General features: G+C 41.7%; 1 protein-coding gene across 2 annotated transcripts in view; it reads right to left on the bottom strand.

Annotated features, from left to right (window-relative positions):
* Positions 1-15,799, bottom strand: part of trim44 (tripartite motif containing 44) — a 41,841-nt gene that overhangs the window by 17,788 nt on the left and 8,254 nt on the right. For both annotated transcript variants that reach the window (XM_061076129.1, XM_061076130.1), the window contains exons 4-5: positions 12,256-12,540; positions 4,947-4,969 (exon numbers count right to left, since the gene is read on the bottom strand). In XM_061076129.1, coding sequence (XP_060932112.1) covers positions 4,947-4,969; positions 12,256-12,540 — 308 coding nt within the window. The remainder of the gene's footprint in view (positions 1-4,946; positions 4,970-12,255; positions 12,541-15,799) is intronic.

Genomic DNA, 15,799 nt, shown 5'->3' on the forward strand with positions numbered 1-15,799 from the left:
AAGCAGCTGGTCCTTACACACAGTAAAACACTTTAAATTATTAAATGGGGGCATGTACACACACACAGACAGACAGACAAGAGGCTCTGTCGTGGCTCCTTTTGTTGCAGGCGATATACATTTTTAATTAGAGGAAATGCGACTCCCTCTTTCCAGGCCCTTGTCTCTTGGCTCTGTCGGGTGTCCCCTGACCACGCTCCCCTGACACCTCCCTGCTTCACTCAACTCATCTATTTGACCCAGTGAAGGGCGAGCGGCTCAGACAGACAGATAAGCCCTGTCCCCAAAGCACCCATTTGGCTTGACTGCCGGCTCCCCCTCCCTTCTTCCTTGCTCTGTGTGTTCATGGGAGTGTACACCATGATTGAGGGTGCTCTACAGCCTTCACTCAGTGAGACATGGTGAGTGAATTGCCCCATTGCTCCATTCTGCCAGTGAGCGTCCAATGGAAGGAGTTTAAAGGTATGGAGTTGACTAAATGCAAAATGAAAGACAGAGGGCAGGTGGTGCATAAAGCTCACAGAGTTCAAAATAGATTGGTTTAGACAGATCAACACACCTGAACACGAGCTCTCATGAATCACAAACTTTACCTGGCACTTCACGGAGGGCCTGTTTGTGAGAACTCACATATCGGAGTCAGTTGGTTCAAGAACACCACAGAAAATAAACAATATCTCAGAATGAAATTTGTTTATCCACATACACGTCATCTGAGAAAAATGTCAACTCTGGAAGTCGAGATTCGAGAGCTTTCGGTGAAAAGTGCCGACGATGTTGTTGTGCTGTGAACAAAAAGCGTGTTTTTCCTTGCCTCCTGCTGCTCTTCCTTGCTGCCCCCCCTCGCCTGAATGTTCAAAACATTTTCCTGTTGTTGTGAATGCATCTGACTTGGACAATCTCCTGCAGCATTCTTCATACATGAAAGGAAAAATGTCCTCTCAAAATTTTCCCCAACATTTTCTAGAGTTCATGTCTCAAAACAGCTAATGTTGTATTTCTGTGTGTATAACATTGTGAAAGAGGAACACAAATTTCCATCAAAGGATTATATACTGATGTAGCCACAGGAAATTTTTAAATAAAAATTATTCTATAAAAATAACAGTAATGTGTTTGAGCTAAACCAAAAAAGGAGCGGCTATCTACGTGATTTATAAATGACACCTGAATGCACGGCTATGTGAATTAAAGTGTATGACCATGAGTATGTATGGTGATTCATACTCCATGAAAAACCGTTTTCATTAAAATGTAATGGGATTGGTTTGTCCTTGATAGAAGAAATGACGAAGCAGATAATAGATTGCACTGAACAAAGGTTATAGACTAATTTACGTTTGGAAGAAAATTTGGCTAACTTGTGAAATAAAGTTCACACACTGAGGTAAAAAATAATACTAATACACCCTAAAAATAACACATAATGAGCTCTATACATGTGTATTTCTTCTTCTTGGGGGCAAACTTAAAGGTTTGTCATGATTTTCATGTAAATTTCTTTCCATACTGCATGATAATCTTTTCATCTCTGTGTCAATCCCAAGTCATAAATCTCCATGTTGTTTCTTGGAAGTGCTAAAGGCGGCAACAGCTTGGGAAAGTCTGGTATGAAAATGATATTAATACAAAAAACTCCTCTTTGAGATAAGGGTAATAAAAAGGTCAGAAGGAGGTGGCAGGGTCGTGTATTCAAGGCATCATCTCGTCCTAAAAAAGTTTGAGGAAAAAGGAACTTATTGAGCACGAGCTGAATATGACACATGGTCACCTTTCAGAGCTGCAGCTAGTCCTCAGAGTTTAAGGGGGCATACATTCTATGAACAAAGCCAATCAATTATTACCATGACAGAATAAACAAATAAAAACTAAAACATCCATCAAACATAATGTCCAGCAGGCTTGCTGTTGTGGATTCGACAGGAATTAATGACGCCTTTAGAGGCTAATATAAAGAATTATTCAAGACAAAAAATGAAATAATCCAACAAAACCAAACCTTAATATGCAAAATTTTCAGAGAACATTATGAAGATGAATGCTAAATATAATTTATAGATATAAAAATGAATACCAAGGATGGAAATACTTGTCTACTTAGAACAAGTCCTCCAAGGTCCCAACAGAGGAGGAAATTTAAGTCTAGCGGATGGAATTCCTCAGTGTGCGACTCTTTTCCTCTGACTGACTCTCACTGTCTTTATAACCATTTCCCTCTTATGCATCATATCTCCAGAGAGAGCATAAAAGTGGGTTTCTGGAATTAAAACATTACTGCAGCATTAATCCCTCTCTCCTCATCCCTCTTTTGTGTGTGTTTGTGTGCTCAAACAGTCAGAGACGCTCTTCTGTTTTTATCAGTGGCCATGGTTACTATTAATGCACCGTGTCCCTGAGATCACCAAAGACGGCAAAATGTGAAAGCGGAGTAATTGTGTGTCGGGCTTCCAGGAAACAAATTAATTTAACTGTTGTTCTTATTTATTTCAACCTTTGAAACCCAAAATAATAAACAATGGGATGCTACCTTAGCTAAACGATTAACAACAATATTATATGGATGTATACACATACACCAAGGAATAATAAAGATGCAAATGCTAATGAGGAATACATATATACACACATGCACTTGTCTCTGCCAAGGCCCAACAGTCCCCTTAAGAAACCACATTTTAATTCACCAGATCTGGATTTATCTACTACAGAATTCACACTTTCATCAGTCCCCTGAAAATGCCAGTTTTTCTTCATCAAGATCCATGAATTATTCTCTGAGTAAAGCCCCATCTCACAATGTCAAAGAAAGTGAACATTTAATAGATCCTCTCCTGACCCAAACCGCAGCCTTCTGCCAAGTTTCGTGGTAATCCATAGTTTTTGCTTCATCCTGCTAACTAGCAGAAAAACAAACAAACACAGACGAAAACAAAATAATGAAGATACAAGAATGTAGACGTTCTGTAAACACACACACACACACACAAACACACAAACATAAAAGGTGAAAGTTAGGGAAATAGGTTGTTTTGGCAATTGAGGGGGAGGAATACAGATGAAAATTACAATGCATCACATTGGAGTCAGGAGGGTGCGAGTGTTCGTCTGTGGGGAGTCAAATAAAATTAATATTCAAAGGAGAACAAATCTTGTCAGACATGGAGTATCTATCTGTTGAGAGGCTTGAGAAGTAGCAGGGAATTGTATTGATGAGGAAGTCCGGGAAAGAGGCAGACGGGTGCAGGATCCTGGTCCTGTGGGGACGCTCCGTCTATGGCAGCGATATGGGTCTCAGACAGCAGATTAGTGTTTCTGCTCCATAATCAATTTGCTGTCTGGAACCCACTGCACGTGACCCCTAAACACCCACTCTTCTCCTCACAATCCCTTCTCCTTCCACTATCTTTCTTCCTCCTCCAATTTCACTTCATTTCCCTTCTTTTGTCCTGTTCATCCCTTTGTTTCAACTTAATCTCCAGCGCTAAGCTAATGCAATAAACAACAACAAAGGTATGTTGTGCTTCATGTTAGAGTTACTTTTTTTCCTACTTGTCTCGACCTTTACTTGTCCTTGTATCTGTCTTCAAAATGTGTGTCATTTTCCACCGATTCTGCACCCACTGCGTTTTATGGCAGGTTGAGGGACTTGTGAGTGAGAGAGAGAGAGAGAGAGAGGGAGAGGGAGAGAGAGAGAGAGAGAGTAACCTTAGCCAAGGACAAACTATTAGCTCCATCTCACCCTTGGGTCTAAGCTTACTGCCATCTGCTCCAGAGCTTAAAAAGCATTAGGCTGGTTGACCAATCAATAATATACAACATCTTGTGCCCTGGTCATTTGTTTCTTTGCCTCATAAAAGTAAGGCACCCTCGAGAGAGGAAATAGGAGGATATATTTCTCACATGCAGGCAGCGCAGAAATATAAATAGTACAAAGTGAAATTAGAAATTCAGGAAAACAATCACGTTGTCCATTGAAGGTGTATTTTGCAGAACATTGGACTATTTTTTTTATACAGCTGTGAGCCTATATTTAAAATATAGTCTCACAGAAAATAAGAATCTTTCCCTCCGAGGAGTGATGTGCTGGTATTTGCTAAGGGCTCAGTGTGTGTGTGTGTTGTTGGTGTTGTTTATGCCGTTGAGATGAAAGCCCAGAGAGACAGCTAAGGGGAGAAGCCGTGACAGCAGGTGGTGCTAGGTGCGCTCCTGCCGGGGGTGAAGGAGGCGGAAGGGTGTTTGGTGTCAACAGATCAATAACGTGTGAGACTGGGAAGAGAACTATCCATTGCAGGCTGTCTGACACAGACAGAGATAAAGGTGAGAGATGTAGCCTAAGCAAAAAAAAAAACAACAACGACACAAACAGACTGTTACAGCAGCTGAAACTAACACGGCTGCATCTGTCCAGTCTGCGTTCTGCCCCTCACTCACACACGAGGAAATCAGAGATGTAAATGCTCTGCTGTGTCAGAGGGTGCGACGTGACCCTCACTAAAGACACCACAGCTTGTCTTAACATGCAGGCGTATACAGTAAGCACAGCACAGGCACTGTTACCACAGCCCCCTGATTGGACCGGGCAGATTGTCACCTCCTCTGATTCCAGTGGGCACACACACACACTGATGAGAGCAGCTAATTGCCTCGCCGGGGCGCCGACGTGACTCGCATGTGACCTGATCGTTTGGAGACATGGGAGTGGCTGCTGTGCGTTGATGACCCTGTGTCTGTATCTGAGTTTGTAAATATGTCTGAGGGTAAAGGGTGAAAGTATAAAGGGGGATAAAAAGACTTAAAGAGAGTGTTATTTTGCAAGATGAATACTTGTCAGTCTGAAGATGGGTGACGGCACGAGGACCTGAGCAAGGAGCCTCTGCAGGTTCCTTATTCACTGATAAACTGTGTGGGTAGAGAGAGTAAAATGAAAGTCACACGGGCAGGCTTACCTTGGTCTGGCCACAATGTCGGGCTGAAAACAACGAGAGAGAGAGAGAGAGAGAGAAAGAGGGAGAAAGAGGGAGGGAGGGAGGGAGAGAGAGAGAACACAACATATTTAAAATATTTGCACAGGTGTTGTGGAGAATAAACTCAAGGTAAACAACATCATTCACAGCGACTTGCTCCACAGCTGGTGGCTCTAAATCTGACCAATTAATTTTGGGTTTCATCTCACCAGTTGTGCTCATGCATATTCATCAGCTCTTAAAGGAGCAGAGTGGAACAAAGCAGCAAATGAGCTGCAAACATTGTTCATGCGCTGGATTTGTTTATTATTATTGTTTTAATTTTTACCTCCGACGCAAAGGGATTTTTCAATGTCAAAATGATGGATGTGATTTGCCGAATGCCGCCGTGCGACTCATCCACAAACACTGAAAGCTTTAAGTTAATTCATGGGTGAAATGCTAAATTATTTTATCATGTTTGAAATTCTGTCAATTACATAATTTCACAAGGCTTACCCACAACATTTACTCGTGTGGTAAATGGTCTGCGTTTCTATATACATCTCGTTTCCAGTCTGTCGGCCACTCAAAGCGCTTTAAAATGTTTGTCACAGTCATACACACATATGCACACACTGAATGCAGTTAAGAGGTTCAGTGTCTTGCTCAAGGACACTTCAACACACACTGATCACTAGACACAGGACTGCTCCAGCGCATAAACTCAGTCCTCTGCAAACCATTTTCATAGCTCTGGCATTTGCATGGATCACACTTGAAACTGCTGTTACGTGCTACACAGCCTAACTACTTATTAAACCACTCCTGATCTCAGTTGGTGTATTTTCAGTCATGACCTTGAGCACAAAACAGCCTCTTTTGTTACTTTTAAAATTCTGCCTAATTGTACAGTCGCACTAGACCGAAATTACCAGTCCTATGATGGCTGAGCCAGAAAGGAACTTTGATGCAGTGTAACTAACAGTGTCTCGGAGGCAGAGGGGTTCGCAGGCAGTACGCCAGATGAGGGGGGGGGGGCTGATGAGTGGAGGCTGTGGAGCTCTGACTGGCTGTCTGACTCACTGACTGAGGCCCTACATTTGATTAGCTTCCAATCGGGACAAACCCTACGGTTGGAAATACTGGAGCTCAGTTTTCTCGGTTTACTTTGTCAGACGTCAATTTGTGCACATCCGAGTGCAACACTGACGTTCACCAAAGGAAATCCTAAAGGGTTGCTATGAGGCTGCCTCCACATGAAGAACATTCTATTTCCCTGTTTCTTAGTTGGGTGGTTAACTGATGTTTCTTTAGTTAGTTAGATAGATGATTGCATGCTAAATACTGAATTTATCTATCTATCTATCTATCTATCCGTTTCCGTTTATGATTCTGTATAAATACGAGTGGAATTAGTTATATGCTTTCTGTATTTCTTTGATATTTCTTCTATTACATCACAGTAAATACTATGCTGGTATAATCCCCAAATGTGCTTTCTTTTCATCTGATGTAATTAAAGCTTTTTGTAGAGCTGCTCATAAAACTGGAAGAACTACGCTGTTGACAGGAAGTTGGCAGCTCAAGAGGTTTGCTCTGATTGTAATTACCAGTTTGCCACAGTGCGGAGAAAAATCATACCTCCAGGGGCAAATAGTACGGATTCAACATTTCCTATGTTATTCACATGACCTACAATCGATACCTGCAAACAAAAAACCTGGTCTGAAAAAAAAAGACTTGGCTGCAAGTCATCAGCAGTGGAAACCTGAAGCTGCTCCATTCTCCATTCATAAAAATAAAATATAAATAAGATAAAATAAAAAAATTCAATTTGGCCTCAAAATGCCATAAACTCAACAGCTCAATAAAAAAGTGTCAATGACAGTGAAATTACCTTAGCTCACTCATAAATATTCCAAATGCAGAAAACAGTAATGAAAATAGTCAAAAGTCAGTGAGCTTCATTGGTACATGGTGTATTTTCAAATACATGGAGGTTTGCAGTCGGCTCATGATGAATTATTGATAAATAATATCACTTTCCAATCGTCTAAAATTAAACTATTCCCCCCAAATGCATCTATTTTAAATGTGAAAGGCATGAACTGCATGGAAAAGGTTCTGTGTTTTTTTCAGATCAGCCTCGGAGCTCTTCCTTGTGACCTGGGTCATGAGTCAGGGTCGGGACGCAGATTCTCGATGCCTGGCTAATGAGCCATCTTTGCTTTGTTTTCTTGCCAGGAGGCCTTTGTAGCTTAAACATTGTTCTGCCTCCGCCTCCACGTTTCTAAACATATTCAGAGAATGAAAGAACCGTTGACAACCTCTCTGGCCGCGCACGTGAAAATGCAGTCCAACACAATTGCACAGTAAAGTAGGTGATATAAACAAAAGTAGGCTGGCACGTGGGCAGGCACATGTGCCCAAACGCTGGCGTATTTTCTTTCTTTCTTTCTATCTATCTATTCATCCATACATCCTGCTTATCCTTTGAGGGTCGCGAGGGAGCTGGAGCCAATCCCAGCTGACACTGGGCGAGAGGCGGGGATCACCCTGGATAGGTTGCCAATGTATCCCAGGGCCAACACACAGAGACAAACAACCACTCACACTCACATTTACACCCAGAGCCTCCAATTAGCTAAACCTCGATCGAGGTCTTTGAACTGTGGGTGAAAAACAGAGTACCTGTTGAAAACAAACACATGGGATAACGAGCAAACTCTACATACACATAGATCCGAACTGGGATTTGAACCCGGATTTGAACCTGTAATCTTCTGAGGAGACAGTGCCACCCACCGCACCTCCTGTGCCCACATATCAATGTGTAAGTGGATCAAATATACTGTTTTTATTAGGGACATTTCATGTTCTAGCTTACCAACAGTAAATAAATACAAATTCCATAATAAAAACAATTTCCTCAATTGGTGAGAGAGTTGAATGAGTTTTTTCAAAACATTAATTAATTGTGTTAATATAATATAACTTGTTGTAAAGTTACATTTTGACAGACCTAATAAATGTGTTACTGATTGGAAATAGTTTCCTTTGAGTTGGTCCAACAATTTCCGATTGAATTATCAGTGCACATTTATGAGCATTTCCATTTTCTCTCTTTTAAATATGTGTGTGTGTAGTAACTGTGTTCAAGAGACATATCTGGGTTTTTAATTGCTGTATATTGATTTGTAAATAGAAAAGTGAGGAGCTGTGCAAATTACTACCCACTGACGCTTTTAAAATGAAAATGTAGGGAACGTTCTGATAATAAATGGACTGAGACAGAGAATTCAATTATTCTTCCTCTAGCTGTTGCTGATTGGTGAGTTTTCATAGTGTTTTGTTTCACCCTGCTCCTGACCCTATTCATCATGTGTGTGTGTCTAAACCTGTGTGATCCTGTGCCTGTATTAAAATGAAGACAGTAGATTATTAGTGGAACCAGCACTGTTTTGTTTGTTTGACCTTAATCACGAAGACTCACCTCAATTACGTGGTTTACTCTCTGGGAAGGAGTTTAAAGGGTGGATTTTATGCAAGTGAGAAATATTTTACCTCACTGTCGTTTACACAGTTCTGCGGTTACATGGCTGCAGATTACTTGCTTGATGTGCTTACAAAGCTGCAATCGCTTCTCTGACTTGGCTGTGAAGCTTGAAGCTGCTAGTCTTTCTTTTCTGGTAAAAAGAAATGTGGAATCAAGGCACTACTTCCAAAATGTTCTGCAGGCTGTAAGGGTAGCTCTCTGGCAATAGGATTAGATTGTAAGGAGAACTAAACAAAAAGCAGAACGTGAAACAAGGTCAATATATTTTAATGTGAATTTTTATTTGAACAGCACTGAAGGTAATGGCTTTCTTTCTAGTGTCACATCAGCCTCTCTTATGGTTTCAGTCACGGATTTTAAATCTCTAAAGGGAAAATAACAACTTCACACTCCTGCAGCTTTAGCTGGAAGAGGGCTGTAGTGCTGAGACAACATAACCACTGATTAGTGGACGAAGACAAAATGAATCTTTTCAAATATGAGCAGTGCTTTACTCCTATTCATAGACTGAACATTGAATTTAAGCACTTCCTTACTAATAACGAGGCAAAATATCACCTCGAGGCAATTTTTGTTTATTTTACAGCAACCTATTCAACGAAACAATTATTGACTGATTCATGAAAAAGGGTAAAAGGTTTCAGACGTAGACGAATGCTTCACATCTCAGACAACCTGCAGTGAAGAGCCAGGTGAAGGACTGGGGTTCAATTTAACCACTTTGAGGCTCTACCACCATGAGGCAGACAGTGACAGAGTGAGTGAACAAGTAGGAGAATGAATGTCTGAGTCAGTTATTCTCCGGATCCAAGAGGCTTCACACAATTGAAAACTCTGTGCGACAAAAATCGCCGCAGATGTTGTGAGTTGAGGTCGACTTGATGCGTCTCCTCCTCTCAACATCTGCTGCGGTAGCTCACTACAGATCTCACCATTTCAGACATCCTTCCACACCTCCACCTCCTCCACTCCGAGCTTCATATACCATAGAATGTATAAAAAGATGGACCACGTGTCGCTCGCTCCTTTTGTACAAAATTAAGCTAAAATTTTCTAATCCTGTGATATAAGAAACTAGTATAAACAGTGAAGGGATGAAGGCCCAGATATCCACTGTCGGCACCAAAAGCCACCAACATATCGACCCTAGAGGCTAATTCATCTTCTAACTTTAACCAATGACCTTCGATATTGACGCAGCAGAGATCCAGGAGTGGAGCCGTGTTATTGACATCCTGCCAATACACACATTCAACCCATTGTGAGTTAAGGCCGGCGCATGCTTCTGCGTTTTCACGGGAACGGAGACGCAGGAGCCCTTCCGGGCCCCTCACGGCCCTTCCTACGTCCTTACGTGCGTCGGCCAATTTTTCTAACTAGACGGCAAAGCCCCGCAAGCGTCACCCGGCCGCGAGGGCTGTGATTGGTCTGCTGACTACATCATTTCCGGAGTCGCATTTCCGGTTCATGCCCGGAAACCACGGAAGATTTAGAAGAACGAATATGGACCAGATAGAAGAGCACTTGGCAGAAGAGATCCGACACTATGTCCACTAGTATAACCCGTCACTAACCGGCGGATTCTTCCGCCAGAAAAAGGCCCTGCGGAGCCGCCGTGGCGATGTAAATAAATCGCTCTTCTTCGTGCAACACATGAAGAAGAGCCGACTTCGACAAAAAACATTACTGCGCCTAGTGTTCTGGCGGGGAATTGCATGGCAACACGCACAACGGTTGGAGAACCATGAATGACAACGAGTCCTGCGTTACAGCTGCGTGCCTGCGGGCCCCTGACGACGCAGAAGCATGCGCCGGCCTTTAGTCTTAGCTGCCAATCGTGATGTTTCACCAGTTTATATAGGATCAAATTTACCAGAAAATTAACACCTGAAACAAATACTAATATAATTAGTATTATATGGAATACCTAAAATGACAGAATTCATGTTTGCAAAAAAATTTTTACATTTCAGTTTGGTTCATGTCCTATTTGCTAACATAAGGGAGCCACGGTTTTAGACCTGTGCTGTAGCCAGCCACCAGGGGGCGATTGAGACGCTTTGGCTTCACGTTTGGGTAGCCATCATGTTGTCCATCTTTATATTCAGTCGATGGTGTATACCGACAAAAACAAAATAACAGTAGCTCACCTACACACTCTTCTCCTGCGACCACACGTCCCCAAATAACCCTGCCCATCACGATATCCCTTAATATAGTAACACACTCGCATATTTAATCCAGCAATAACGAACAGATAAAAACAAACGGGGTAACCGTTGGCATTCAATTAGGGCCCCTAATGAACCCGGCTCACAATGGATTCATTTCTCAGCTCGAAAAGCAATCTGCATGTCAGCCTCGACCATTACTGTCGCCTCACTCGCGCTACACAGCATCGCCAGGGAACGCTCAAGCCTCCTTTTGAGACTGTGGGGACGCATATATGGCAAGTGACAAATAGACCAGTGGGATATTTTAATTTGCGGTCTATGAGCAGTAAAAGCCTCCTCTTCAACGTTCCAATGAGAGACGAGGGACTGCAGAAGCTGCAGAATCTGTCATGTAAATGGGTTGAGATGGCCGTACTTTGACAACAGGCTTTAAAAAGAAAACGAATGCTGCAAGTACCCAGAGGACAGAGTTCATGGGATTTATTTGCATGAACTGTGTCATCCAGACACAAGAGTCTGTATGGAATGAAAAAAATAATAATAATTCATGACTGGATGAATACAGCCACTCGCTCCTTTCATGTAGAACAAAGCTGTGTACAGTGGCACCTGTTTACCATATTTATTTTGCTATAATGACTCTGCAGCAGGTGCCACAGTCATTAGGAAGATAATTCTATAAGTGGAAGGCCTGGGAATCATGCCTGGCTGATCCCGGGGTGAGCCAGCATCCACACTGCTCAGGTATCTTTAAGCAAAGAACCAAGCCCTTTTGACCCAGAACTTGTTTTTTCTAATCCACCTCACAACTGCATGAAGACAGATTGAGATGCCACTGCACACTTCCCCCTGCAATTAATTATCATAATAACTGTTTTCAGCATGCACCATGAAGTCAGGTGCACATGATATACAGCACAAAAAGCTTTGTGATGGCTGGACAATTCTTTCTAATTGTTTATTGACAGTAGTGTCTGATTTCAAAAGGCTTCCCTTGTTCACAACTTTGGCACCAGACTACTGTGTTCAAAGTTCACATTAATTCATTATTGACCCTGCTTCCTAGTGTTGTCAGCTCTTTGCAGACCTGGTCATTTACGGTGTGATCTTTGCTCAGAATTGGGCATTTGGACCGAAGGCATTGGCTTTTTTTCCATTACTTCCTCTTTTGTTTGCCCGTCAGCTTACTTACAAACTACTGAACCGATTTTGGTGCATGACCCAAGAAAGAACTCATTAACTTATGCTGCTGATCCTGACTAGATAGGGCAGTAGCCTTGGTGGAGGTCTGAGTGCCCGTCTAGATGTGGCTTCAAAACTCAGTGGATCCAGTATAATTTGAGAGAAATCCAGGAAGCCATCTTTATACTTACAGTAGATTGTTAAAAGGATGAAAATCTAATGATTTCTTCCTCAAAGAAAATCCAGAAAGTCAAACTTGGTACACCTTCATCAACATTTGGTATTGTGAACTTTACAGAATTAGACAACACTGGGAATCTGTGACAATTTCAACTTTGTGCATCGAGTCTAATTTAAAAAGCACAATAGGGACAGAAGAAAGGAAGCTTGTTCTCACCATCACTCTGCGGGGTGGTGCGAGGGCCGCGGCTATTACAGCAGGACTCGCTCCCTCCGCCTCGGCCTGTTCCAGCAGATAGAGCTCGTGGTTGATGCTGGCCATCTCCTCCTGCAGCTGCTCCGTTTCGACGTTGATCTCTGCGATCTTCTCTGCCGCGGACGCCGTCAGGAACGCCTCTTTGAGGTCCACCAGGTGAAGCGTCCTCTTCTCCGCGAGACGCACCAATTTGCGCAGCTCATCGAACTGGGCGTCCACATAATTCTCGAGCTCTTCTATGGACATCTGAAGAGTGTAGAGGAGACAGAGAGGGGAGAGCAAAGGAAGAAAGGGGTGAATTTATGTAGAGAAAAGGAAAGAGATACTAAACTCAAAAACAAGCAAGTAAGAATGGCTATGACGAAAAACAGATGCTTATAAAGAGGCAGACAGCAGCTTCTCTCTTTTACTGACATGTGAACTTTATTTTAAGAAACTCACTGGCCTCTGTAATGCAAAAGCTAATTGATAGCTTGAGGCCTACTGCCTGAATGTAAGCTCCATGCATCCCATCTGTAGATAGAGACCTCAGAGGCTCCTTCTACCACAGCAAGCCATCTGTTTGGCTTTCAAGGTAACTGAACTGTTCACTGGGATACACGATGAGGTTCTCTTTAGACATGACTCATTAGGCTAAAACACCTTAATAAACAGATGCCTCCCTGCAATGCTCCCCCACCAAGATGTCTCCACCTCCAACTCGCATGCTGTCCTGGGGTAAAACGGCACAAGCTCCCATGATTTCTGCTCCTGAATATGTTATGATCACCTCAATCTATGAACTGCAGCTAGTCTCCCTTTTCCTTTCCATCCATTTTATCTAATTTCCCCTCAGCCTCTCTTTCTCTCTCGCAAAGCAGGAAATCATCTGTCTTCACTGAGGTTGGCAGAGGAAGAGAACCCAAGGGGCCCAAAGTTTTATTGTGTATTTGCCATTTCTGCACAAGCAATCAGATTCTCCAAATTGCCCATTACACCAAGTCCAAGAAGTAACAGATTTTATTTACTTTGAGCCGAGAAAAACATGCACATTTTTTAATTCTGAATCAGACAGAGATAGTTAACATCTACTTGGGAAGCGAAGAGTCATTTTCTCTTTTTGCCTCAGCAAAATAAATCACAAATCCATGTCTTACACATGACGGAAAATAGGCCACAACTGGGATGAATTACCATCAAGTTCCATCTCAGTGAAAGAATGAAGCAGCATTTTCCAAACCATATTTCCAAGCCTCTGGAATGAAGTTCTTCTCCTTTCATATAGAATAATAAAAGGAAGTGCTCAAATATAATAAATCCATACTGAATTAGGAAACAGGCTGATTAGATCTTCTGTAAGACTAATTTTAAATTGAGCAGGAAGTACTTACAAAATAGATTAAAATATGAGAAGACATTTACTACTTCATTTTGTGTTGTCACTAGAAATGAATGCTTAAGCTGTTGCTCGTGTTTTGAATTCCCTGGCATTGAGTTCTGAGCTAAATCTGACTGAGGTGTCATGAATGCGAGGAAATATCAACAACTCAATATAATAAATCTAAATAATCCTGTCAAATTATCATTTCTAAAAGCTTTGATCTACTTTGGGTGTGCATCTATTATCAGTTTGCCAAATTCACTATTTTACTGTTTTTTTATGGAATCTCTCAAACATAACTATAAATTAATTCAGCAGTAGCAGTAATCACTTCATTAGTTCCATGTCAGGCGTAGCTGTAGTATTTAGCAGGATGATCATCCGAAGACTTCACACCCGACCATGTAACTTCTGACGTTATAAGAGGTGGCGTAAAAACTACGTAATCCTGCTTTTACAAATAAAGAACTCATGATAGACATACAAATATAGATAGATAAACTGAATGCGTCACAGGAGGACAACTTCAAGGGATGTTTAAGTAGCCTTGTGATTGGACAATGGTTTAGCACATGTTGTGTGGGGTAGTGAACCTAACAAGCTTGTAATGCAAGTGGCTTAGCTGCAATAAGTGCAGCCACTCAAACTATCTAAAGATATGCTATGGTGAAAGTGGGACAAGCTGGAAACGCAAATAAAAAATCCTCCGAAGACCAGACCTCCTCATTTCAGCTCAGCGTCCGTGACTACTCAGTGCTAGTCCTCATGTATCGGTTGAGTAAAGTTAAATAGGCTACCTTACCTTACATGAAGTATGTGAATGTCTCCACTATCATTGTATTTATGCGACATCATTTTACGTAACTTAAAAAGACGATTTTGAGCTTCACAATCAAAGCAGTTAGCATAGATCCCAGAGAGCAATGCAAACTGAGAGAAAACATGAATAGAGACGAGAGAATCACAACATATAACTTATCAACTTAAGCATCTTATATATAATCTGTTTGACATTTTTAATCCGACACATATCATCACTTTATCTCCAGATATCCAGGAGCTCAGCAGAGCCCCCCCGGCATCTCGAGTCCCCATGGCCTCAGTGGCAGATGGGAGCCGTGATCCTGGATCAGTGCTCTTTGTGTTTGCTGAGCAGGAGCCCTCTGCCCTTGGACCTTTCACTGAGTTTCTCTGAGAATTTGTCCCGCTAGCGAGGAAAGGGCATTCATGCATGTTAATCTACATTTGCATTGCTGCAAGCTGAGGCCACAGAATGAGGCCTTGGGAGAGACAGCAGCACACTGCAGGGCAGAGCCCGAGTAAAGACAAGGGATGACAAAGTACGTGCAGAGGTAGGACGACAGATTAAGAATGCTAATTTCTTCTCATAGCAAACGTGGACTCTTCAGAAAGCAAATTACAAAAGCAAAATTCAGTTTCTATCATGTTTCTAATATGCTCTATATTAAAAGACCGCTGTACAACCTTCCTCAACTGAATTTCCATAAATATACAATCAAATTAAGTTAAAAAAAATAATACAGCTCTCATACATGTAATTTATTCTACATGAATGTCCAAGCAAGATAGTCCTTTAACAAGTAAATGGCGACTCGAACCTTGATTTCATGACTTTATTTACATTATATTGGAGCTGTGAAATGGGGGGGCTGAGAGAAAGGAGAACAAAACTGAAAATGTTTCACCAGAAAGCTGCAGCATCTTTTGCTTACTAAAAATAGAAAACCTGCACCAACACTTCATATGATTAGAGTACATTGAGACACGCAAATAGAATCGACTTCACAAACTTGTGTACTTTTGTGACTGATTACAAAAAGCAGTTGCGTTTCTCACTGGTGCTGATGGAAGAAAAAGCAGAACCGAAAGCCTTTTGGAATAAGAACAGATTATTGTATTACTTTGGTGAGACAGCCGCGCACACCAAAATGAGAGAAAGTATAAAGCTAAAAAATAATGTCAGTAGTAGACTCAGGTTTTAATCTCAACCTTTAAAGAGAAACACACCCTTCAGTGGGCCAATCTTCACAAATGCTATTTGTGGAGAAAAGCATCAAAACATTCTGCTCAACTCTCAAATGTATCATTTGAAATTACAAGACAATATAATGTGCCATTGACACA

This window comes from Limanda limanda, chromosome 8 (assembly GCF_963576545.1).
Source record: "Limanda limanda chromosome 8, fLimLim1.1, whole genome shotgun sequence".
Lineage (NCBI taxonomy): Eukaryota > Metazoa > Chordata > Actinopteri > Pleuronectiformes > Pleuronectidae > Limanda > Limanda limanda.